Source organism: Labrus bergylta, chromosome 16 (assembly GCF_963930695.1).
Source record: "Labrus bergylta chromosome 16, fLabBer1.1, whole genome shotgun sequence".
In the NCBI taxonomy this organism is placed as follows: Eukaryota; Metazoa; Chordata; class Actinopteri; order Labriformes; family Labridae; genus Labrus; species Labrus bergylta.
Window position 1 is genome coordinate 7,389,106 of NC_089210.1, and position 27,025 is coordinate 7,416,130.

Consider the following 27,025-nt stretch of genomic DNA (forward strand, 5'->3'; position numbering starts at 1 on the left):
ACGCGTCCGTAAACTCTTCAGCAATGAAACGCAGCATTGTTTTGCAGGCCCCGCCCATCTCCCTCGCTACCGCCCAACCCAGGATGGTTTGCACAGCTGCTGTCTGATTGGCTGGACCAGCTGTCAATCAAAGTCCCCAGTATTAAAAAGAAAAAGAAAAAGAAATACTGGCCCCGCGCCAGTACTACAAAACCAATTATGGAGCAAGGAGGTTGAGCCGTTTCAAGGTCCCCTCTCCCTTCAAGACTTGAGTGATCAAAACAACAGTGGGTTTCTGTTTTTTTTTTAGGAGGGACGATGTTGGTCGTGGTGGGGGCGAGTTTCAAGGCGAACCCCCCCCCACCCCATTGCCATTTTCATGCTTGTTATAATAGACGCTATATGATGGTGACATTTGTTTGGAAATACTGTGAGCTTACGTTTACAATTTCTCACGGGAAGCATTAGTCAAAACAGTCAAAAAAAAAAATACTCTTTTATTTTTATTTCAACAGAAATGAACTTTATTGCAGATTTAAACATTTAAAAAAAAGTCAGTTTCTTAAGAACAATCTGTGTAATAATAACATTTTATCAGGCTGCTGTTTCCCCATTGGCAAGCCACAGAAAAAAACTGATGTAAGCCAATCTTAACAGATAGCCTACTGTTATGTTAAAGGACATAAAGCAATTAACAGACTGAACATAGGAAGGAACAAATAAGTTCAGCCCTGAAGAGTTTGAGTAAGTAAGTGTGCAGAATGTAGAATATTGTTTAAGCATAGTGAACTTTAATTCCATTAAATAAAATGGATTAGTCTTAATATTGTTTTGAACTGGCTTAATCACTGAAAGCTATTACATCTGCCAGAAAACTATTTATATTTGTCGTGGGTCTTCATGACTGCTACAGTTCTTTCTGTAGGCCTATGTAAATGTCCCCAAGGACGATGAAGCTATACGCTGCATGTCTCCCAGTGTTCAGTCTGCCGGGAGTCTTAGCAGGGACGGACACAGATTTGCATAAGAAGAGAAGGGGAAAGTGGCGCACTCATTTAGTGCTTTTTTAGCTGAATCTCAGAGAGGAGGGGGGCGACCTTAGGTGTGTGAACCACCAGATAGTAGCCTATGTGAGAACTAGGACCCTGATAGGCCCTCTCACATGACCTCCCCCCCCCCCCTTGGTGAACAGTATAGGCCTACTGTCTTACTCTCCTGGGTTTTTTTTTAACGATTTACATTTCCCTTTGAGTCAAACCGCTCATAGTTAGAAAAAAAAAATGTTGATTAAAAAAAAAAAAAATCTGAGGCGGTTTCAAGCTCCCCCCCTCCCCATGTCACCCCCTCCTCCTTCGACGTCTCCAGCCCCTCCTTCTTCTTCCAGTGAGTCGGTTTCAAGGACGCCCTCCGGTAGGGGACAGAAAGCCTTCAAAGCGGAGAATAAAACCGCGGAAGGAGACGAAGGGAGGACGGTGTAGTTCCTTTCGAAGCTGCGGACAAAAGCGCACACGTTTGGCGGAAAAACTGACTCGCTGTGTGGTTTTCCGATGTTCCACGAAGCCCTCCATTAAAGTCGGTGGGTTGTTGTTTTTTTTTTTTTTTTATGTCGTTTTCAAACCTCAACCGTGCCACCGAGCCGAGCAGAGTGAAGAGGCCTCTCAGCGGCCGCCCTCACCCGGCTGACCTGTCTGACTAGACCCGGGGAGGGAATTACCAGGCGGAGATCAACGGCGAGGTCCCGTCCGAGGGGACCAAAGCGGCCCCTTTGTTCTCCAAATCGCTCCGACTGGGAATTCAGACAATGCCTTTTAGATTAGAGCTCTATTGTTGCTTTCTTTTCACCCCGCAGGCTGGAGGCAGGTTTCTTCTTCTGCTTGTTGTTTTTCTTGTCAAATGCCGCCGTGGTCGTGGGGGTTAAACCCACTTTGAGGGTTTTCCTGCTGTAGCTAGTGGTTGTGTTTTTGTGGCATTTTATTGAACAGATAAGACATGGACCCTTTATATAAAAAGGAAATAGTAGCCTTTTTAATTCCACTGTTAGTTAAAACTGTGTAGACTAATTTTGAACTTTATTACATTTTGATTTTTTTTGCTAAATTAACTAAATAAGCCACATTTTTCAACCACATAACCACATATTTAGACTCACATCTGATAATATAACAGATACAGTCTGTTTATTTCTAGGTTATCCATGTCATGCCTTACAGCAGGAGCAGATGGGACCATTTGGTAGATAGTGTTTTTTTTATTTTTTATAGCCCGTACACCAACTGCGCTGTTTGAGGATGGTCCAACTTGAAGCTCCAAGCTCGTCCTCTCTTTGGGACTGCAGTGGAAAAGTACAGAGATTTATAGCCTAAAGGCTGCTGAGTCAATATGAAACCACAGCCAATGTTTCATTACAGGAACATTGGTTTTTTTGTTTTTTTTTATTACTTGTTATCTGAGACTAGGTTTTGGCTCTTATCCTTGCCAGAACAACATGTCATCTCTGCTTTACCCTTAAATCCGCTCAGCATTCCCGAATATCCTTGTCGGGTTCGTTGGTTTATTTCTGTCCTTATCTTTTCAAGGATCAGGTAAATGATTTGATTTGGCGGGCAGACTGTGAAATGTTTGCCCACGGGGGATAGAGCGCAGGGACAGAATTGATTAGTCCAGCTGGGGGAGTTCAGTCCTCTCTGCAGAAGAAACCCATAAATAAATAAATACAGAGAGATGTTTGCAGCACAAGCACCCAATCCGACTCTTCAGCAATACCACAGTTTGCACATTGACATATGGGCTGGTACCAATAAAGCCTGAATGTATGTCCATCTTCACAGTCAAAAACATCCACTACAATATTCCTTAATGTGTTAACAGTCCAGTTATATGTGACCCCTCCCTATCTCTCCTCTCACACACACACACACACACACACACACAGCGCCTGCATGCCCACAGGGTTAAATCATTTATCATACATTGTCTCATGCTCAACATAACTACTGTATTGTTTTTATAATGCCTGCTTCAGTTACACAAACCCACAACATGATTGTGTAAGTATGCTAATTGCAATGTCATGTTTCCTGACAGAGGGAAACAAACATACAGTGTAAAAAAAACAAAAAAATGCAATAAACAAGTCTGACATCACCACAAACATCAACCCCCTTGAACACACACACACACTCATAGACACACATGTACATACACAGAGCCCTCATGGGGTAGCTGTCAATCATCACAGCGCCTTGCAGGGTTTATACGCAGAACACAGCTTGAGGTTGGGGGAGGAAAAAGCACAAGCGTGAACACCAATCCTGGCACTTAAACGACAGAATGCTACAGCATGAATGCACAGATTGTTGTTGATCATGATCAGCCCTGATATCCACACTTTTCATGGCCTATACAGTCAGTTCATTCTATTCACTGGGTGGCCACTTTCCCCGCATTAAGTGTAGCAATAATGCCCCCCTGCAGCTCCATGTTGTGAGTCTCACTAAATTAGCAACTAAAAGACAATGGTGGGTGGAAGTTTGTAGAGACATTGTGCAATATTTCAAGTTAAGACAACATATTGGATAACTGCTAGCTCACATCACTATAGCTCATTAAGCTAATGAGTAAACAATGATGTTGTTTTGATACCTGATTGGCTACAGACAGGTACGTTACATCAGCTAAAGACTACATTCAACCAATAATATTCTTACTGTTAACTAGCAAACATGAATATTAGCTAGACGTGGTGAACCTCCAATCGTGTTGTGCATCACTTTCAAACAGTCATTTAGACTACAGATGTATTGAATACCAAGTCGGCTTTTGTGACTCGTTGACATGTTGGAATGAGATCATAAATAATGCTCGCTCACCGGCGAACAAAAGATAAGTTGGGACAGCGACCTCGTGCAATCAATCAGTTTCCGAGCTAATGTTCCTGTTTTAGTCAACGTTTGACGTAGGCTAGGGTGTGGCACGACTTCTGTTGTATTGTGTGACAGTAAGCTACCGACAGCTAAGTAACAAAAGCCAACCAAGCATTCTACAAAGTCCTAACATCACGTTAAACTTTACTTTAATTAGCTAGCACAGTTGCGTAGATGTGGCACCGTAAAAGTAGTTTTGTATTCTAGTTTGAGCATGACACCAGAGAACAATGGTTCCCATGTCAATTTGGCAATGTGTTGGTTTCGTAATTCTGGGAATTTAAGAAAATTTGGTTGCACAATGTTTCATTTTGATCCAATTTATTGAATATGGTCGTATATTCCCATTCATTAAAAGTATAATATTTCATCAGTATAGCATGACTTATACACCCCACATGAATAACATCATAAGTAGAATACATAAATATATGATTCAACCCAAATTTCCAGCTGATCTAACCTATTTCATAGCCTATAATCTGCTTTCACACATGCACAATACTCCTAGAAAAGTCCAGAATGTTTCTGCATGCATGTGAGAACACAAACAGCCGACTTTTTCACTCCAGTTTTACCAAGAATTTTCCCCGCCTTGCACCCATAGGCAATTTTTCTGCTTGAAATCCAGTTGAGCCAATGTGAAAACACAGCAGGAACATGTGATGGTGGCGTTCTCCCTGCACGTAATGGAACTGCTTTTTTACAAGCTACAATAGTACTGTTATAAAAGCATAAAATGATCGTTGTTATAACATTGCTCTGTGTTGTTTTGTCTGCCTCTACTGCATCATTCTTTTAGGCCATGCCTTGCCGCCTGAGCTCAGGCTGCCAGAAAAATCCTTGGCAGGGATCATATTTTATGATACAATGGTTAATTCTGACCAATTCTACTGGCCATTTATGCAGCAATCTGTCAATCGGGGGAAAAACACTTCACATCTGCTGTCAATCAGTCAAAGAAGATTATATTCACAGAAAGAGAGGAGTTTAGGGGGGTGCATCACCTCCAGTGAACATGTCACCCTAAGGAGAATGCAGATCACTCTGAGGCACACAGAAAAAGAGCTACTGTATAAATATGATCAATTATTCTCTGCTGGCCTCTTTCTGTCATCACTGCTAGCCTCACTTGCCTTTCACCCAGTTTTTGTGCTAGACAGATACAAGTAGCTCAGCGGCCCCACCTGTTGGAGGGAGATGAAAGCTGCAGGCAGGTTGAAGCGGTGACCTGGCTGATGGAGCCAATAAAAGCTGCACAGCTGCTGCAAATGGAGGAACACGGGAAGTCTCATTTTCTGACAAATTGTTCGTCCTCTGTCGGATTCCTTCACAAACACCTGCAGTGCTTACACCTGTGCTGGAACGTGCACACCAACAACCTCGCCAAGCACTGAAAAATGGCTGCACTCACTCTCACACACACACACACACACACGCCAAGTCTTCCTGCCAGTGAGTGTTTTGCTGGCGTGGCAATAAAAGGATATCAGAGCAAAGCAGTCTCAGCAGAATCATAGGCGGTGGGGGGCCTGAGATGGAATACATTTCTAGACACACTTGATCTTCAATGTGTGTGTGCATAGGGCAGACATGGGCTTAATACATTGCATGCATGCATATATGAATTCATATCAGTGCAAACACACACTGCCATATGCGTGCACACAGGCCCGTATGCCCCTTAAATCAGCCTTCCAGTCTCTTCCTCATATATCACCAGATGCAGCTCAGGATCCTGCAGGAACTGGGACAGTCTAATGAAAGGACACAGCAGGACTTTGGCTGCAGCTGGATCCTCGTGACACACACACACACACAGAAACAGGATATGGTGCATAGAACATGAGGGTGTGGCAGCTCCGTCCACAATCAATCTTATCCTCTTTCATCAGTGTTATATGCAAATGTTTCAATCCGTTTTTAGATGTGGACAGGATGTAAAAAAAAAAAAAAAGTGCCTGTGTCAGCAGGGGATCACATTCTAGGAAAGCTGATGGAAAACACAGAGCGGCTCAGTCCCTTTAATGGCAGCCTTCATCGTCATCTTCATCCACCTCATTGTTACTGCTGTAATGGACACACACACTCACATAGTCACTCTCCTCCATTAAATAGATTCAAATTGTACGTCATTAACCAAAGATGAAAATCCCCCTACATTACACTGAGTAAGATTAAAGGCATTGTTCCAGATTTAGCTCTTTGCATCATATTCAGCAGCAGTTCCAGATGGTTTTATGGCACACAGTTACATATCCCATTTGGAGAGGAATTGTCTTTTACATTATAAGCATCTCAAACAGCTGTCAGGGTGGAGGGAATAACATTTATCCAGAAAATAACTCATGAACATATTGCTAAGTTTGCAGACGTTGTCTCCTCTTGTCCCTCGTGTGAACTGAATGCAGATACGATGTAAATGGTAAATGGACTTGAGCGCTTTTCTAGTCTTCCGACTTCTCAAAGCACTTTTACAGCACATGTCACACCCACCCATTCACACCCTTTCACACACTGTTGGTAGTGATCGCTATGTAGTATCATCCATCAGAAGTAACTAATGCCATTCATTCGCCGCCACTGAAGCAGCGGGAGCATGTCTGTCTTGTTTTTTTTAATGTGAAAATGTGAAATATGTGAAATATCCCCAAAATATATAGATAAATACACTGTTTCACATTGTTTTAAAGGTTTTGACTCAATGAACATACATGTTTGATCTACTAACTCAATGAGAAAAGTATTTAATTCACACTGGAATCTCTTTCTCAATACCTTATTTCTTATATTTTCTAATATAAATAAAGTCTCTGCATGATCTTTGTGAATATGTCATATTGTTAAACAATAGGAAGACTCTGCTAGAACATTACAGAACCATTCCCCCTGAAACCCCTCACTCATCATGGTTTTTTTTGTTGTTCTTCAGTGAACCCCCGCCTCAGTTTGTTCCCCTTCCTCTGTTTTCTTTTTGCATTCCACATTTCTCTGAGAAAGGTTTTTGTAATCATTACGTTTAGTCACCCTCCAGACTTGGCGTTATATTGTTTTGCCTCTGTAACCTTTTTGAGTCCAAATTTAAATTGACCTTTACTGCCACCTTCTGTCTGAACTGTGTAACTGCTGTAAACGAACTAGCAGTAGCAGCTGGTGATTTCAGTATTTCGGCAGAGATTTGACAAAAAGTAAGAAATGAAAACTGATGGTCATTTTCGTGTGCTGGAAAAAAAAAATCTAAACTTGAAAAACATTGTTGTGAAGTCTCTGACAATGGGGTATCTTGCTACCTCAGCAGAAATCATTTCTTATTTGCAACGTAAAGATATTTACCTAATAAGCATGTTACATATTAACGCCCTTTGTTCTTCTTGCTTATCTGCTGTTTATTTCTCGCTGATAAACAGCACTGTGACCTCATAACCCCAGAGGAGAGCGTGATCTGAAATGACATCATAATGAGCGGCTGGAGAGGCTTTTTGGGACAATAAGAGGCTGATCTAAGCTCTGATCTACATCATGCATGACTGAATGACCTCATTGGGGTCAATCCCCTGAGTCCGGCGCTGACCTTTGACATGAGATCATAATTTTACATCTGCTCAGCTGTGCAAGAAAAGTACAACAGCAAACAGGTCTAAATGAAGCCTGAGGCAGAACACAGACAAGAGTGAAGACTCTGCTTTGCTGCTGTCTAAACATTTACTTCTGCAATCTCTTTTGAAAATGTACTAATTACTGCCACAGTTAACAATTAATTACCACTCTCAGAGGAAATACCAGTCGTGAACTTCACCGGTTATCTTTTTAACACATAGATGATTAAAAAAAGGAGAGGGAGTGCAGGAGTATCAGAACAGCTGTGAATCAATAGTAGGCAAAAAGCAAAAACAAAATCCTCTCCCCTTGCTACTGTGTGTCTTATGTTGAGCAGATCAGCTACTTTGGATTGTACACGGCCCTTTTTTCTGTAAGTTATCATTTGTTGTGTTATCAGTGAAATAAGAGTTGGTTGACTGTTGCTTTCCTGGTAAGAGTAATTCAGAAGTACCAGTTTGATCAACCTGGACAACACCCATTGACTTTATTACTAATTAGCTGTATTAAGAGTATTCAGGAATGAAAGGAATTCTGAAATGGTAACAAGGTCCAAAAGGCAAATATCATCATGGGCCCTGACAACACGGCTAATGCTGACTGCACTCACACCTGACTATACATGACTTACACCTGACTGACGGGAATGTCATTGTCAGATTACACTAATCGGTATCTTGTTGCCATTTGATGCATTGTACCAGAGTTAACTTTGAGCTCCTTAACATCTGCAGGTCACAATTAAAACATCACAAAAAAATTCACTATAACAAACATAACACAGTATCCCAGAGCATTACATCATAGACACAAAATACACACACGCACGCCCGCACTCAATCATCCAGAATATATTATTCAAGTGAAACGCAGTGATGTAAGATCAGTGGTTACAGAACTGAATGTCTGTAAGCAGATTGTTTCAGTTGGTTTTTAAAAACTGCTGATAGAATTACAGTTCTTCATATTGTCTGGCAAAGTGTTTTACTAACAAATAATGTGTTTTTAATACTCAGGGATGTTGCATCAAATGCTAAAGAATACGTGGCTGAGATGCGGCCAGTATGCTCGGACAGTTTGTGTGATCAGATTTATGATTTAAACAGAACACAGGTTTTATATTAGGAATTCATTTCTGTCGAGCTGAAAGCATTTTCTCCCTCATTTCATTCAGGTTTTAAAAAGCTGCTTGTAGGGGAACAAAAAAGTTTTACTTCCATATTTCAAAGTAAATACTTGTAAATTAGTGTCACACAGTTGATGTTTGGGGATTTTTTCCAATTTGACCTCACAAGTCACTCACTGGCTTCAATTTGAGCTACATCTCATTTATATCATTTCCTTTTCCAACAGGGTGAATCCAGAATTGCTTCACTGCATTAAGACCTGAATGAGAAGGTGAGGTAGTAAGTAATTAACTTACAATTACTAAAATAATTATATATAATTGAGATAAACATGTACTTGTTCTGTCTGGAACACTTTCTATGCATGTAATGTCACAAAGATTGATTATCTATCCCTTACATAATCCTATGATGACACATCTCAGATTATTATCACAGACCACTTGGCCCTAATTGATATTTAGCTTTAAGTGGACTGCATGTTTTTCATGTTAAGGATAGGAAGCTAAACTCCAGATTCAAAATGGCATTTGAGTTGAAAATAGTAAATCTCATTTAGTTCTCCTTAGCATGAAAATGTTAGGTATCAATATTTAAAGTGAAGTTAATTGTTAGTCTCTAATCTGTCATATTTAGGTTAGAGGTTTAAGTGTCAAGACTGAAAAATTGGTTCTCATGATGCCCCATGTGCTGAGTGTTAAATCATCTTTTATACATAACTGGAGGACAAAATAAGCAGTGCTAGCTACTGAAGTAGTTTTGTACCCACTTAAGGCAGAAGTAATGGAATCTGGAAGATTTAAATTAACCTTATCTTTCCATTTATCATAAATATTCTAACTCTCATAGTCAACACACTTCAATTCACATTCATAAGACACTGTAGAAAGGACAAGAGTCAAACATCATGTCGGAACACATGTGCACTTTATTGGGATTGTTTAGTCAGTGTACAGGTTGGCCCCACCGGTCTGGCACCCCATGTTACCCTATCACTTCGAGACCCCTTGCCCCACCACCCCGGGGATGAAACCTCCAACAGGGGGAAGAAGAGGTCACGATTGGGTTTTGCATAACAAAAACAAAAAAAATTAACAGGACCAAGATATTTTTAAGGCTGAAAGTACAAAAAACCCAGACATAATTTACATACAAGCGATACTACAACCATGTTTAAGTATGCGCCAACCACTGGGCAGCCTTCACAGAGGCGAATACGTGTCTGAACAATGCAGTTAACATTTGGAATCATGTGTCTGAACAATGCAGTTAACAAACATTTGGAATGACTCAAAGAAAAACAAAATGTACATTTTGTAAGTCCCCAGATGCAACTGCAGAGCCCTGGGGTGCTTTTTTTTTTAACCTAGCCATAACATTACTGTTTTCTTCATTGTTCCAGTTTTTTAAAATCCTGAGTCAAGCGCCAAAAATAACTGAAGCCATGCCAATGAGTTGGTCATCTAGGCTCTGCGCCTGAGTGTGTATGAGAAATGTGTGGTGTGTGGTTGTTTTGCACAGAGCTGAAGTTGTTGGGCGTTTGGTCGGGGAGGGGGAGAAGGAACAGTCTGTTTAGAAGCATTTACGGTGGACGATGGAGGGGCCGGACTCATCGTACTCCTGCTTGCTGATCCACATCTGCTGGAAGGTGGACAGAGAGGCCAGGATGGAGCCTCCGATCCAGACAGAGTATTTACGCTCTGGTGGGGCAATGATCTGCGGGAAGACAAGAAAAATGCATGAGGACACAGAAGCAATACGATCATGTACACTTGTATGCAGCAACCAAACACTGTTCTGGGTTTGTAGCAGCTCCACTCACCTTGATCTTCATGGTGGATGGGGCCAGGGCTGTGATCTCCTTCTGCATGCGGTCAGCGATGCCAGGGTACATGGTGGTACCGCCAGACAGCACAGTGTTGGCGTACAGATCCTTACGGATGTCGACGTCGCACTTCATGATGCTGTTGTAGGTGGTCTCGTGGATTCCACAGGACTCCATACCTGAGAGCAAAATTAAGACACTGGTCAGAAATTTGAAGACTGGGGTACCCTTAGATAGTTAAAGTATGGTTAAGCATATATTGTGGATTCAGCATGGAAACCTACCGAGGAAGGAAGGCTGGAAGAGGGCCTCTGGGCAACGGAACCTCTCATTGCCGATGGTGATGACCTGTCCGTCAGGCAGCTCGTAGCTCTTCTCCAGGGAGGAAGAGGAGGCAGCAGTGCCCATCTCCTGCTCGAAGTCCAGGGCAACATAGCACAGCTTCTCCTTGATGTCACGCACGATTTCCCTCTCGGCTGTGGTGGTGAAAGAGTAGCCACGCTCTGTCAGGATCTTCATGAGGTAGTCTGTGAGGTCGCGACCGGCCAAGTCCAGACGCAGGATGGCGTGGGGCAGGGCATAACCCTCGTAGATGGGCACTGTGTGGGTCACACCATCACCAGAGTCCATCACGATACCAGTGGTACGACCAGAGGCATACAGGGACAGAACAGCCTGGATGGCAACGTACATGGCGGGGGTGTTGAAGGTCTCGAACATGATCTGTAAAAAACAAGATAGTCCTTTTAGTATTTATTTTCATAAAGTGTTCGCAGCTTGTGTGCACACTGCACTCACGACATGCATAAGAGTGAAGATTACATTGAAGTTAGTTGGGACAAAAGTGCAGAAAGTCAACATCCCGTCACACTTGTGCATGTCAGATGTCTATTAATAACTCAGCTAATCAGACAAGTGCAGATAAAGGCACACAGTAGAGAGACCTGTTTATGATAGATCATCTTATAGGAGAGAGGCCCTGGGGGAGAGGTAGAGGAAGGAGCAGGTGAAATTGAATGAAGGAGGAAACTTAGAAGGAAATGAGGTAACTAGTTTATGACAGTAAATACCTAAATGTACTGTGATTTATACAGCTACAAGTTCATACCTGGGTCATCTTCTCCCTGTTGGCTTTGGGGTTCAGGGGGGCCTCTGTGAGCAGGACAGGGTGCTCCTCAGGGGCAACTCTCAGCTCGTTGTAGAAGGTGTGATGCCAGATCTTCTCCATGTCGTCCCAGTTGGTCACAATACCGTGCTCGATGGGGTACTTCAGGGTCAGGATACCTCTCTTGCTCTGGGCTTCATCACCAACGTAGCTGTCCTTCTGGCCCATACCCACCATCACTCCCTGAACAAGAGATCACAGCATGTTTAATGAACTGAATCCTGCACTGAAACTTTTAAGATGTGCTTTCAGGAACACATGTCACCTACAAGTAATTAAGTAAATTACAACTTCCACTATATTTCCTTTATGGCTTTTTTTTTACCTGATGTTAAGTAGATAAGCCAAAACTGACTATATTTAATTAATTCAAGAATTTAAAAAAAAAATTGCTTGAATGTTATTATATACATGTAAAGTGATTATGTAAATTATTAGCATTATTCTTGAGACTTAATTCTGAAGTAGATCATTAACCCACCTGATGTCTGGGGCGACCGACGATGGAGGGGAAGACAGCACGTGGGGCGTCATCTCCGGCGAATCCGGCTTTGCACATACCGGATCCGTTGTCAACAACCAGTGCGGCGATTTCATCTTCCATGGCTGAACTGTTAAAGAGGGGAGAAAAAAAAAAAAAGTTACTACAGAGCTCTACATCCGCATAATACTTTTTAGCTCTCACTTCCTGTCAACCAACTTAAGCAGCAGTTCACAAGCTCGCCGCTGGGTGGAGCCCGTGCCCCCACCCCCCCCCACAAAAAAAAAATTCCGACCAAGCCAGACAAAAGGAAGTGGCGCTGCATTCTGTTATTACCATATAAGGACATGGTTCGGATTGGAGCAGCTTTGAGTCTACCGGCGCCATGGCGGGCGGCCAGAGCGACACAGCACATCAAGAAAAAAAAAAGGAACATTCGACATTATGTGACCACTCCCTTTCTGCTCACTACAATTCACTTCCTCAACTGCACCCCCCCCCCCTTCTCTCACTATTTCACAATCATATTGGGTGTTTTATTTAAATGCCCATCAGAAATATTCCCTTCAATATCACTGCGTCATTATCAACCATGGACAAGTTTCATTCATTGTGTCTTTTGCACATCAGGACTACATTCATTGTGCAACATTTGAGAAACTCTATTTTTATTTTTTTGTTTATTTTTAAGGCATTAGTTGCAGAAAAAAAAATTGAAGTTGCATAATAATTTTTTCTGTTGACTCATGTATGGGGCAGACGTCCTTTACTGCTTGCTCAATTTCCTGAAGGCCACGCCTTTTTTTAAGAGGAGATGATTAGTCACTCGTAATTTTCCCCATTGCCTCGTGCAAAAAAAAAAGACACGGAAGTAGTCACTGGACAGGTGTATTAAATTAAATTAAATCCTTATGCAAGAAAAATGTAGGCCTGGTTTATCGTCACAGTTCCCCACTAAAGCCAATTATAAGAAGGTAATTTGAGCATGTTAAAGTTAAAGACACTACAGAATCAAATGAGAAAAAATAAAATAAAAAATAAATTGCAATTGTGTGAAGTCTTAAAGGCGGTGTTAGCTTTAATGTGGCTAAGCTACTGTGAAAAAGTAGGTCACACCCCGCCGCATCGGGCGCACAAAGGGAGCAGCCGGTATCCAGACGATCTCAACTCAAGAAAAAAAAAAACTCGCTTTCCAACCACCCTGTTAACGCAGACGTGTGAAGGTAACATTGCACACAATTGCAATATTTTTTTTTAATCCTGCAAAAACGGAATAAAGCAGATTTGAGTAAAGAGGTGATAGTCACCATGAGCCGATAACTGTGAAGCCAAAAAAAAAAAAAAAAAAAAAAAAAGCACCTGTCAGACGGAAGTTTAGCGGCCATGTCTTGCTGTAACATCACACTTTGCAGAACAGTAAAATACAGACGCTGGTTTTTTATAATCACAGCTTCTCTTGTTATTCATTAAAGGCAAATTGGCAGGACAAAGACCCTCGTGGTCCGCGACATATTTTCCACACTTAAAAATGGCATTTCCTCCGATGATTGCAATCACCCACACACACACAAATCGAATGATTGTTTACTTAATAAACAGGAAAAAAACAAAATAAGAAGTTCGAATGTGCGTCTTACCTTTGGGTGGGGGGGCTTTTCGCTTTAAGGGAACCGGTTTCAGGCAAATGATATCCCGCAGGAGCTGCGTTATGACGGCGCTCAGAGTGAATCCGTTAGCTGTGGGCGCATGTCTTTTATACTGCGTCAGCTGCCCGGCTCTAGCCATAAAAGGTAAACTTTCGGAATTGTGCGCTCTGATTGGTCCAGCGTCATGCACTGGGGCACGTCGCGTGCACACTGTGCTGCACTGGGCTCTCGCGATTTGAGCGAGAGAGAGAGAGAGAGGGAGAGAGAGAGAGGCGATAATAGCAAAGGATTGGAGAAAAGAAAAAGGGACGGGATTGATGTTGTGAGGCCTAATAAACCTAATCTCTTGATATTCTGTGTTATATTCAGGCGGGGTGATGTTTAAAACCTCCATACGTGTGAACATGTCTTCCCTACACCTGCTCCATGTAGTTAAACATATAATAATTAACAGCTAAAAAAAATACAGGAGTCCTCCTTGTGAAGGCTGCAAAGGCCCAAGACTTAAAGGTATTCCTCCTTTAACTTCTCTAGAGATGAATCTAACGCTGTTTGATATTTCATTACAACAGAGGGTGGAGGTGATGTTGCTGTTGCTGTTGGAAAACCAGCTTGTAAGCTCAGTGGGGACTACAGCCACTGCATCACCCCGGACAGACTGACAACACACACATAACACACACGAGGGTGGCTGAGCTGCCCTGTCATAAGCTTGGGAATGACCACTAAAGGCCATATCTTCCATATACTGTTAGCTGACTATGTTAATTTATTGAACAGGGACTCGTGCTTTGTGACTCCTGGATGTGCTCTCACTGTCGCTGCCTGAGATGCAAGAGCCTGAAGGTGTGTCATTTCAGGAGAGGACAGGATTTGTTAGCATAATCAGATTTTTGATGCTATTTGCGATTGTAACAGCTCTAGATAGAGAATTAAATAGTTTCACAAGGACAGCATATTTGATTTTAAGCCAAAAGAAGATAAAACAAGGCAAAATATTAGCCTATGGATGTCATACACCTTCCATTTTTAAGGCCATGTCCACTGGCTTGCAGGCTAGTTTAATATCCACTCATTTACCCCCTAAGGTTGAATTTGACTGACTTATTGACAAATGTGAAGATACACATGTGAAACATCTCCCTATTGTCTTGATCCACTCTTTATCTTCTGTCCTCCATCTCCTGCGTAATGTCTAACATCTGGCCCCACACTTTATTTCATACTATGTGCTTCTAAACCTTACACATTAGAAGAGTGGCTGAGAGATTTAAATGGCATTTTAAACTTTGGCTGCTGTGAATGTAGAAACCTCTCTTCCTCCTTTAACGCTTCCTCTTCCTTTCTCTCGTTCTCAGTAGCACCTACTTCTAAGGGTTTTTTCTTCTCTTCCTTGTCTTCATTCATGCAAGTTGGCTTTAAATGGACATATATGGTTTATCATGCTATTGATGCAACACAGTGACGGTGCTTCACTTGTTTTGTTGTGTGGAAAGATGACTATGGTAGTTGAAACCACAGATTCTGAATTCAGCACATTTTGACTCAAAATGGGCATTTTTTTAAAAACACAGTTTAAGTCTTGCCCTGCTCAAAAATGATTCAGTTTTGACTCTTCGGTCGCTGCTGAAGAAACGAAGGAAGAGTGTTTAAGTTGATCAAAGGTCAGCTGGGCTGCACTTTGCTTTACACTGTGATTTACAGGCCTTAAGCCTCTTGGTTAAGTGTCAAACCTTGTCTGATGTAAGCCTGATTGTCCAATTTGTCTGTTCAAGTTGCATATTTTTGGTTAGAGGATAAAAAAAAGGTTCAGGTGACCCCTGTTAACAGAGATTTGGACAGCTGAGAGGGTTTTTTCACCCCGGTGACGCTGTAATGGTGTAAACAGGGATTGGCTGGGCAATATTTAATCCAGCCTGAAGGGAGTGCCGCCTCTCAAGTTCACTCTGTGTGTGTTTTAGTGTGTGTGTGTGTGCGCGCGCGTGTGCATGAGTGTGTTCATCTACGTTTTATGTACCATGAGCTTGTGAGTCATAGTGCCAGGCCAGCCCAACTTATTCATGTGTGAAACATTTAATAGCACATGGCATATTTTTCTTCATTTCCTGCTAAATTAGGAGTGAAATTAGAGTTGGAGGTCTTATTTTGTATTTCAAATCAGTCAGCTTAGGTAAGCAGGACTTCGGACATACATATGTGTGTTTATGTATACTGGTTGTGACTGAGTGAGAGGTCTCTGGTTAAGTGGTTGTCAACACTTTTCATTTGGAATTTCTACAAGCCAAGTGCTTTGAATACTGACCCGGGAAGTCTCCTCTCATGTGTCATAACAGAGTGTGTGTGTGTGTGTGTGTTGACACACTTGGTGGCAGTAAAACCTGGACTTTGCTGCCAAAATGGTCCGTGCAAAAAGAGCCACCTAAAGAAGTTCTTTTTAACCCAGGCACTAGTTTATATACAGCTACTTGAGGTGTGTGTATAATAAATATTACGGTGAGTAGTGGCTGTCTAAATAGACCACTTACAAACAAAGTGACACTTTAATGAGAGCAACAAGTAGAAGATCAATGTGTAGACCTGTTATTTAAAGGTGGGAAGAGTTAGTGAACTCCTGAAAATGACTATGATTTAGCCCTATGCCCTTAGGCAAAAACACCTTGTCTGTGTTTTTTAAATTTTTTTAGCAGAAGTCTGACTAGTGGAAGCCAATGTGGGGCCACAGCCAGTGGGTTCAAAGGTTTTCAGTCAGGTGAATTGTTTAGCTGCTTTTGTTGTATTTACCTCACATTATTTCTGTATGGCTGAGGGCTTAAACTCGCAGCATTAGAAATTGGTTAATAGAGCCGACATCCGGTGAACATAATTAAACTCCAGCCTGCCCTTGTAGGGAACATACCTTGACTTTTGTTATAGCCTTCACACAATTGGTCCTTGGCATTTTAAGGCTGCACTGTTTGCCGGCCATCTTTCCTACAACATAACCTCAATGATTACAATTACATTATTGTCTAAATCAAGAAAATCCTCAGTTGAAGGTCTACGGGGTCTACGTCCTCAGCTTTTTCATGGACAGGACAAGTTTCTGGGCAACAGGTGGAGACAAATAAATGCAGTTTGTGATAAGGGCGTTTCTGAGGTGCGCTGGTGTGCAGTTTTTATTAGCCTACAATTCGATAAAGCCTGGCTAGCTGTTTCCCCCTATTTATAGCCTTTAAACAAGGCTACACTAGCTCGCTACTGGATAATTTGGTACCATACAGACACACAGATGCCTTCTCATATAACAAGAGGCAATATCTCCAAAAAAGCGTCGCAAAATGTTTTCAATACAAATATTATAGGAGAAGAAATTCAGTGTCTGACTAACCATTCAGTTATGCTATGCTAGATACAAACAATTAGCCGCTGCATCAGCCTTATTATATCATATTGTTAATGACAGGAACCCATTGATTCCTTGCCTTGACATCACCATTGCCATGTGACAAGTTAATCCGTTACCCAGTGACCACTTCAGCACATGTGTTTATATGAGTGTGTGTGTGTGTGTGATTCAAAGGTTGAACAACTTAAAATGACAACAGAAAGCATAACCAAATGCTATCTTTGTTGACCTTGCAAGATGTGTGTGAGTAATTCAGTGCTGGTTAGCTTTACATGGAAACGTGATCTGACCTGACCCCTTAACCAAACGAAAAAATAATACCACTTTAATCATATAATTCACCTTGGAGGCTATTTTACTCCTCCTATTGACTTCCTGCTCAAGCTTACATTTTGTTATATTGACTGCCGTGCACTAAATTTGCAAACTCCAAAAAGCTGAGTGAATCTGATCATTTCACAGAATTCTGTTTGACCATGACCAACAACTGAAAAGACAATGGAAAGTCATGTTAGCCATGCTTCAAGCTAGAACAACTTATTCACAGGGCTGAGGTAAAGGAGTATAGTATGTATTTTAATCAACCGCAGTCTTTCTTCTCCTTCTTCTATTGAAACTGCGGTCTTTTTCTTGGTGGTCGACCACAAAATCATTGTGATTGGCTGCTCCACAGTGCACTTACTTTGCTATGATTGGCTATTCCACGCATTCAGTTACAAATTCAAACGTGTATGGTTTAAACAGTTGCTCATGATGACTGGTACGTTCAAGGGCAATCCATTGAAAGTGATGTTTTAGCCTACTCTAAGCGCCCAAGACATACACACAAGACAAAAAACAAAGTATTTTACAGCTTATTAGCTCCTGTAAAACAGCAGCTAACATTAGCATTTAACCACATCCTAGCTAACATGACTGTGTATTTTGTAACAACATAGAAAAGGGAAGGTGTAAATTCCTAGCTTGAACAATTGGTATATAAAAGCAGTTTTTCAAATACACGTGCCTTGGAATTCAGCTGTACAACATACTTTTAACACATTTTAGCTCCCCACCTTCAGCACAACACAAGAGGAGAATAGGGGGGGGGGTCTAATAGTGAATTGTGTACAATCACTCTTTCTAAGTGTTCAGATGTGTGCCGGTGTAGTCTCAGAATTTACCAGTGAATTGAGGCTGTTGTTACACCTTCATGTGACATCCATTAGCTATGGTAACCAGAGGGCAGCAGAACAAACAGCCTGTTCTGCAGCATTGCCACACCCAGCACTACTGCATCCTACCCCACCATGACTTCCTGTTAAGAAGCCCCAAGTTTCTGTTTCTGTGGGGGAATCCATCGCTGACTTATTCCCTCCTCTACCTCTTCGTCTCTCCTGCCTATCTGCTTTATAGCGGCCCCTCTTCTTCCTCTTTCTGTCGTTCCCTTTAAATGGAGAATTTGATATTTTGTGACTGTGGCAGCGACAAGTCCTGGCAATGAACAAGGGCATTTTGTTGTGTATGTGGGCTTGAGTTGTGGGGGAGGGGAGAGTAACCATGAAAGGCCTTTTGCTAATGGTTAAAGCTGGCCATAGGGGGTGGACATGGCTACAATATCTATTATCCACACACACACACAGACACACACAGAGACACACACAGACTGACTTAAACATCTGTCATCTTGAGTCGAATTGCTTCTTCACTGACAGGCTGCAGCTCAATACAAAAAACATTAGTTGCAATTAGTCTTGAGTGAGGTTAGAAGCAAAAGCATTGCAATGTGGACGCCAGACGAGTGATGGGAAACTATCAGAGTGATATCAAACCATCAAATTGGATATGTGAAGACAAGGAGAAGAGGAAGATGATGGGAAATGTATGACATCATGTTGGAAATGCATGACTTTTGTCTTACTCAGGAGTTTCATTCTTGCGTCACTGCACTAAAGTTGGAGAAGTCGAGGTCATGTGTGGTCCATTTCCACAGGGAGTTTGTTGTGTCATAAGCAAGTTTTTAAAGGAATAGTTTTTGGGAATTTACAAAGTAATTTGCTTTGAAAGAACTAAAATAATAATTGATACATCTTTATTTTTCTATTACTCTGTACAAAAGCCAATGTTGAAAAGAAGCAACTTTGACTCCTTATTGATAGGATATATTGAAATTGCCTCGATTTTTCATTCTTTCTTTTTTGCTTGCTTGCTTGCTGAGCAGACTATTCCACCTCTCCTCTTCCTCACGACCTCTCTTTCTCTCTCGTCTTTGCAGCCTGTTGAAAAGTTCCTGGCCGGCCAATTGTTTGCCATCTGTGATCGGTCACAGTTTCAGAGAGGGAAGCCCCATTCACCAAGACTGGCTCACCCCCTTCCTGCCTGACCTACTCCTCCCCCTCCCCTCCGGTGATACAGCCAATAGGTTGGTCGTCTGCAGTGTCATTGATCTGTGGGTCACCGTGGTGACGGTCTGACTCCGAGGCACGGGCCAGTTACCAGCTGTGTGTGTGTGTGTGTGTGTGTGTGTGTGTGTGTTGTGCCTGCCAGCTGGCTTGTTCGTGCGCCGATTGGATTAGCTTCCCATTTAAAGCCCAAATGGATCCTTAACTCCAACCCCCACTTCTTACACGTACACACACGCGCACTCACTCACACACACACACACACACACACACACACACACATTATTGGCCTCGCCTCGTCATGGCATCCTGAGAAGTATCTGATGCCCATCTTTAAACTTGTAATACAACTATGAAATTATGTAATCTAAAAAACCTGTACTCCTGTTTTTGTCTTTCTTACCCACAGGAGCATCAAGTATAGCACACATTTTTTACTCTTATTGCACTTTGAAGGCATTATATGTTATGTATTGTCTTGACCTTTATTTGGACCATGAGTCTATGATAAAGATTGAATTGAATTATTATAAGGAGCCTGACACATTGTGGTTGACTCACAGAAACTTCCTTTTTTTAAAGCTGTGTCACAACTTGTGTTGGTCTCCCTCCAGCTTTACTAAAACAAATGTACATTTTTAGCATTCCCTGCACATGACTGCCAAACTTGTATCATGGATAATCCATTAAAGTCAGATGCTGCAAGTGTGAATCTCCTGGCTCTCTGAAATTGTGTGAATATTACAAGTTAATCTGATCAAGCTTGAAGTGTGTAACCCAGTTTTCTGACATTTTATTTCGGTCAGACAAAGAGAGCTTCTCTATAATGGCCGAGCAAATGTAAAAACTTCATGGGTGTGTTTTTTATTTCTTTCTGTTCTTCATGAACACAGGCCCTCTGTCCTTTCTTCCTCTTCTCTTCCTGTTCCTGAATGTGCACACACCTCACTTCCTCTTGCTGCTGTCCTCTGATTGGCTCAAATCAAAGCATGAGGTGCCTTTTAAGGCTGTGCATTTTTATACAAGTTTCGTGCAGACTATAGGTGCTGGTGACGGCTTCTGTCTCCTTACCCGTTCAAGGAAAACATTTTTCAAACTACATGTGTTTGCTTTGAAGAAAGACACAAATACATGTATGATACTGTGAGATTTAAAAGGAGAAGCACACCAGGAAATGAACAAAAAGAATGCAAAAAATTTGTGCAAAATGGGAGTGGCATGCTTTAGAAATTTTAATCTATAAAACTTGAACTTAGAGAGGAATGACTTTTCTATCTTTGTGTCTAAATCTATGACACACACTCATGCACACACTTCTTATTTATCCCCTGCATGGTTGTTTAACCCAGGGAGGCTTATCAATCCTCTGCCATCTGTCTCCGTCTGGTGGGAGGGCTCCCTGTCTCAGATTGGCTCTTTCACCAGTTGCCATCCTTCTGATTGGCTTGTTTTAGTGAATTTTTGAGCCTATAGACCGGCTCCGGGCCTCCTTTTGCTTCCTGATCTTCCTTATTCCATTGCTTCCCCCTCAGCTGCAGCCCGTGAGAGGTCAGCCACCTCCACACGCCCATGCACTTTGGTCTGCAGTCCTCCCGCAGTCAGCTCTGTTCAATGTTCCTTACATAACACTACAGCCCGTCGTGCCTCCCTGATTATTTTTGCATATCTCCTCATATCTTTGTTTTCTGTCAGTCTCTTCATGTTTCTTTCTTTTTTATTTTCTGACAAAAAACAAGATTCATTTCAGATTTTTCCTCTCCTCTTCCTCTCCTCTCCTCTCCTCTCCTGTCCTGTCCTGTCCTCTCCTCTCCTCTCCTCTCCTCTCCTCTCCTCTCCTCTCCTGTCCTCTCCTCTCCTCTCCTCTCCTCTCCTCTCCTCTCTTCTCCTCTCCTCTCCTCTCCTGTCCTCTCCTGTCCTCTCCTCTCCCCTCCCCTCCTCTCCCCTCCTCTGCATAGTAACCGAGCCCATCCTCTTTTTTTCGGACACACAAAAAAATAACTTCATGCACCCAGTGGCCCATTTGCTGAGTAAAGATTGCATGCGTTGCTTTGCTTTGTTGTATTGTAACATCTCTTTTTTGTTTTAAAGCCAGCAGCAGGTTTGTGTTTGTGTTAGTGTGTGTGTGTATGTGTGTGTGTGTGTGTGTGTGTGTGTGTGTGTTTGTGTGTGTATGCTATATTGTTTTGTATGGAGAGAGGCAGTTCATTTCTGTTTGCAGTTCCCACCCTTCTCACACTCGCTGTTTGAATGAGCAGCCTGCTCAGCTCTGATTGGCTGCCGACGGCTGCCATATAAGGGCATAGGACAGCAGCAGCGGCAGGAAGTGGGGTAAAGAGGAAGTGGAGAGCCGGTTCTTGCAGACCGGCAGCATAATATGCAACCTTCGAGAATTCATAAGAAACTGCCACACCTTCCTTTCCAACCTTTCTTCATTTTTTTCAGTTTACATCATGTCACCTCAACACTTAAAACCATGTTATTATTTATTTTATCCTCTCCTTTATGTCTTCACATTTCTCATTCATCATCCTCTTTTATTCTTCTCCTCTGTTTTCTTTCACTCCTCTCCCTCCTGATTTAGCATCCTCCACTGATTAGCACTTTCAAAAATGTGTGTGATCCAGTCGCCCGTGTAGTACCTGCTGTACTTAGAAATGCGCTCAGACGGTGTGCCTGGAAGCCTCTTAATCACCCGTGGCAGCGATCTTTCAGCTTAGAGCAGCAGACTGGCCTTACTTTACAGCCGAGGGTAGGGCAAAGTCCACTTTGAGCTTTCAGCAGCAGCTGCGGCACATGTTGCCATTGTGCAGATTGTTATAAGAGTTCAGTATGATGTAATGTGTCAGGGTGGGACATGGAGAGCTAAAACATTCCAAATAAACACGTGCTGGGATTACTTTGAGTTGATTATATTATTTAATGCTAAATATGTGTAAATGTAATAACCTTCACCCCAACATGGAAATCCTATTCTATGGGAATTACTTCACATTCCCTTTCAAAGCTGACGAGCTGAGTCGGTTCATGGAGGCGTCCTAATCATTTGATAAGGACACCTCCTGGACGTCTCACTGTGAATGTGTTCCAGGCACACCCAGCTGTGAGGACATCCCGGGGCACACCCAGGGAAACATTGGGAGATTAAGTATCCCATCAGGCAAATGGATCCTTCGTGAAGAGCTGGAGGGTGTGAACGGAGAAATGGATGAGCTGCCATGCTTATGCTGCGAGAGGTTCTTTCAACTTTTGGAAATGTTCGCAAAATTGAAGACGTGATGGCGGAAACAACATCGACGCGAACTCAAGAAAATACCTAATGGTTGCAACCAATCTCACAATAAACATTTTAACAAGCACCAGAAAAGACAGTAGGCTAAAAATCCATAGCCATATATGAAGTTCAATCAACATATTTGAACACTTGAGCTACTGTTAGACCAAAGCTAATGTCAGCTTTTAACCACTTTATAGCCAAGCTGTGAATAGATTCCCAAATTTATAATGTAGGCTAATGTTTCCTAGAAATATAAACCCCCATCCTATTGGAGCTGTGGACACCAGCGAATGTTTATATTAGCATGTAGACACTTCCTAGCTACAGTGTTTTTAAACAGCTAATGTTAGCATTCACCATCTTCATAGCTTACACCACATTGGCGAGGCGCTAACATCCTGCTAGATGTAGCCTAATTCAAACAGTATGTTAGCCACATACCAAACAGTGAGCCTCTTTGTAGCTAAAAGTGTAGCAGCATACATTAGCATTCATGTCACCTCATGTTAGGCAGGATGTGAATTCAAATGTTGTACGTTAGCTTGAAATGTACTTATTTTTTATTGCAACATATAACACGATATTTATGTTTGTATCAATGGCTGAATGCTTTGAATACCTGTTGTTTGACTGTTCAGCTTATTGGTCAAAAATAATCTAGTTTTAACTTCAAGTCTGGCCAGATTTCTGTCCAGATTTTCAAAATTCACTCTTTTAGTAAAAGAAAATGAACAACGAATGGTCACTACTTTGAATATGGTCAACTAATAACGACACCATACAAGGAGATAACTGGCTGTATCTCCATCAAATGTAATGACCACTGTGTAACATCAATTCTAACCTCTTTATTGTGTCAGTCGAGCACACTCAGTATTGTGTTCCAGGCTTCAGGAAATGCAACAGTTGGCCTGAAACTTGCAGGTAACCAGATTCAGGTCATACCTATGGAGTGACTTAGAGGGCGATGAAAGTGCCTCCGTTTTGATTTCGCAATTCCTCCTTCCCCCCCCCCCCTCCCTTTCTCTGAGGCTTTATTTGTGTTTCATTTGTCAGGAGTGTGTGAGGTGTTATTGTGTGCAGTTTGGTGCAGTCTTATTGTGTGTGTGTGTTTGTGTTGTGTGTATTTGTTGACAAGAGTGTGTATTAGCCAGGCCACGCCCTCCTGTAAACGCTGACATCCATAAAAGGAGATCTTTAAGTTTGTCACATGACAACAATCTGAGGAATGCGAGAGCGGTCACATGGGATGCTGTCTTGAGGAAATCAGCTTCAACCCCCTAAGGCCTGTGAAGTGTGTGTGCGTGTGTGTGTGTGTGTGTGTGTGTGTGTGTGTGTGTGTGTGGGGGGGAGTGTGTCTGATAAGGCGTGTGCTCATACTTGAAAGACCTAAACTTACATGCATGTCTCAATTTATTAGCAGTTAACAGAGTATCATTACGCCCTTTTTGAAGCCTTTTTGTGTGTGTGTGTGTGTGTGTGTGTGTGTGTGTGTGTGTGTGTGTGTGTGTGTGCATGCGCGTGTGTGAGTGTGTGTGTGTGTGTGTGTGTGATTACAGGGGAATTCGCAGCTCAAGAGATTTCACTTCTCTTATGTTTCAGTTACTGGAAACTGCAGAGGAGGACGTTCCAATTTCCTTTACAGACAGAAGAAGAACAAGTGTGTGTGTGTGTGTGTGTGTGTGTGTGTGTGTGTGTGTGTTTATATGTGTGATGGTTTGTGTACCCTATGTGTGGCCAGTGACTGTGAGTCATTTAGGTACAAAGGGGAGCAGGTTCAAAGTCATTATTTAGTATAAAATCAGACTTGTCTTTAAAGTAAAAGAATCAACAACAACAACAAAAAGCCCCTTCTTCTTGTTTAACCATATCTAAGCCGTGTGTAGGATGAAATTAACAAAACTTTAATTTCTTGCACATGTGTTTATGAAAGAAGAAGAAATGAGGAATCAGCCCTTAAACCACTTCCTAAAACCACTATGTGGGCTGCAGCTGATGCTCTCTGCTGCCTCCTACAGACTACTAATCTCCTGAAACCACAAGGCTGTCGCTTTTTTTTTTATACACAGAAAGGGACTTCCTCTTTATTTACAATGCGCACCATATAAGGTTAACAATTGGCAGGTATAGACAGACAACCCCTCTTTACAAGCATTGACACTGATGGAGCAGAGAAAGCCATATCTGGGCAGCCTGAGGGTGTTTTTTTACAATCTTTGCTTGTATCTGTTGTACCGTCTCTTGAGCTTGTTAGTCATCATGAGACTGCAACAGCCTGGCAGCTCTGTTTAGCTGTCATCAGCATAGCCTACCGTTTGTGTGTTTTTTTACGAACTGGACCAAAAGTGTTCCTGTTTTAGCCTTTTAAAATGTTCCTGAGTTGAGAGATTTGTGCGGCATAAAGGTTAAACCCTGCTCACTTTCATTGACCCTCTTTGTAACATTATCTTGTTGATATTAAATTTCCTGTTGTCACACCTCAGGAAGTTGACTTTTCACCTTGTGTGTTGATGTGAGCTGCATTTAAAATAAAGCTTTCAAGACTTAATGTCATACGGTTTGTATTTTGCAAATCAAGTAGTGTAATACAAACTGTAGCATGCTCACAACTGATCTGATGATTGTTAGCAGCGGTTATGTTAACAAGGAAGTTGCATAACCCCCCAAATAGGCTAATACATCTATTATCAGCCTGTCAACTGTTTTGAGGTTTTACTGAAGTACAAAAAGCTATATTTCTTGGTAGTGCTTGAAAAATCTAGTGGATCACTGAGGTCATTGTGATCCATCCTCTGGGCAGCAAAAATGTCTATTCAAAATGTCATGGCCATCTCAAAGTTGTTGAGATATTTCAGTCCAAATTAAGCCACTGGCACACATTTTCTTTTAATCCCAAAAATGAAATACAAACAAAAAAAGAAACTACTCTCAGCTTTCATTGAGATTTTCTTATCCCAAAGTTTCATCCAAAAGTCTGTGTTGCTGAAGGTAGAAAGATGATGTGCTGTTTTTATTTCTAAGGACTAATTCACTCTTCATAGATAGCAAATTGCAGGTGCAACCTAATACTATACGATTTCCTATAACAAAATACAAAAGACAGCAATATTTACTTTAAACTCAAGCCTGCCAACTTGACAAATCAGGATCCAAAGAATTCTCTGACTTTCCAAATTGTTGACCAGACTTATCCTTCTCATTCATTGAGAGGAGAGGTGAGAAATAAAGCTGACATCCAACCTAAAGTTATTCTTCTGCTGCACTTTCATTGTGTATCATCTGAGGAATGTGCAGTCCACGAGGTTTGTACAATAAGCATATTCCAATTTTAGCATCTTTCACCCCTCTGCTGCTGTTTTTTTTTTTTTTTAATGTGTTTTTGACCTCGAAACTATGTAGACGCTGACTCATTACATCATCTCCACCTCACCTCCACCATGTAAATGATTTAGTGAGGGGGAGAAAGGGAAAAGATTTACATGGAGACCGGAGGAGAGATGGATCTGTGTGGATGGATAAGTACAGGAAAAAAGAGAGCAGACAAAGATGAGTGAGACAGTTAGAGGGAGACAGGCAGGAAAAATACACTGGATTCATTCATAATCCTCCTAAGACCTGGCTCTTTCCCGCCACCTCTCCTCTTCCTCCTCCCACCAACATCCCAGAGCCCTCTCCCCCTAGCGTTACCCCTCCTTCCTCCGCCAGCCCCACAAGCCCATCCCAAAGGAAATGGGAGGTGACGTAATGTTTGACTGAACTCCTTGAGAACACAAGCGGCAGTCGAGTGCTCCTCTTTTCTTGACACTTTTCTCTCTACATCAGATCTGCTCTCTTCATTCATTCATTTATTCATTCAATTGCTCTTTCTCCTCTCTTTGATATTTCTTCTGGCATTGCAATCAGTTCCACCATCTGTTTTTGTGTGGCCTGCAATGTTACAGTCCAAAAACAACACTTCTTGGCTTTGATCAACAAGGGCAATAAAAGCAATAAACGTGGGAACACAACACTATGAATAATTATTTGTAGTGTTAATTTATCCGCCAGAAGAACATAATTTCTGCTCGCTGCCGATATTGTATTTTCTTTAAACATGTAAAAAAGTCTGATGCCAGACAATCATTTATTTTCTTTACAAAAACACTCATTATTATCAATTCATATTATCACTATCTAATTTTTAATTTACTTAATAATGTTTCAGCGGTGTGAATATGTGCGGTACAACATAAAGAAAAACAT

General features: G+C 41.8%; 1 protein-coding gene and 1 long non-coding RNA gene across 2 annotated transcripts; one reads left to right on the top strand and one right to left on the bottom strand.

Moving 5' to 3' along the window:
* Positions 1 to 9,531: 9,531 nt before the first annotated feature.
* Positions 9,532 to 13,887, bottom strand: actb2 (actin, beta 2). The gene is made up of 6 exons (XM_020651307.2): positions 13,735 to 13,887; positions 12,098 to 12,227; positions 11,560 to 11,799; positions 10,736 to 11,174; positions 10,449 to 10,630; positions 9,532 to 10,342 (listed from the first exon to the last, which is right to left on the bottom strand). The coding sequence occupies exons 2-6, from the start codon at positions 12,218 to 12,220 to the stop codon at positions 10,199 to 10,201; spliced, it is 1,128 nt and encodes a 375-aa protein (XP_020506963.1). The 5' UTR covers positions 12,221 to 12,227; positions 13,735 to 13,887; the 3' UTR covers positions 9,532 to 10,198.
* A 13-nt stretch (positions 13,888 to 13,900) lies between these two features.
* On the top strand, positions 13,901 to 25,331 carry LOC136182998 (uncharacterized). Its single transcript, XR_010668842.1, has 2 exons — positions 13,901 to 14,253; positions 19,383 to 25,331. It is a non-coding gene; the product is annotated as an uncharacterized lncRNA (long non-coding RNA).
* Positions 25,332 to 27,025: the final 1,694 nt, after the last annotated feature.

Excerpts from the sequence above, each read along its gene's own strand:
- actb2 (XM_020651307.2), bottom strand. The coding sequence starts at position 12,220 with ATGGAAGATGAAATCGCCGCACTGGTTGTTGACAACGGATCCGGTATG. Across the intron at positions 11,800-12,097 it reads TCGGTCGCCCCAGACATCAG|GGAGTGATGGTGGGTATGGG; the intron begins GTGGGTTAATGA and ends TCTCTTGTTCAG. Across the intron at positions 10,631-10,735 it reads CTTCCAGCCTTCCTTCCTCG|GTATGGAGTCCTGTGGAATC; the intron begins GTAGGTTTCCAT and ends TTTTGCTCTCAG.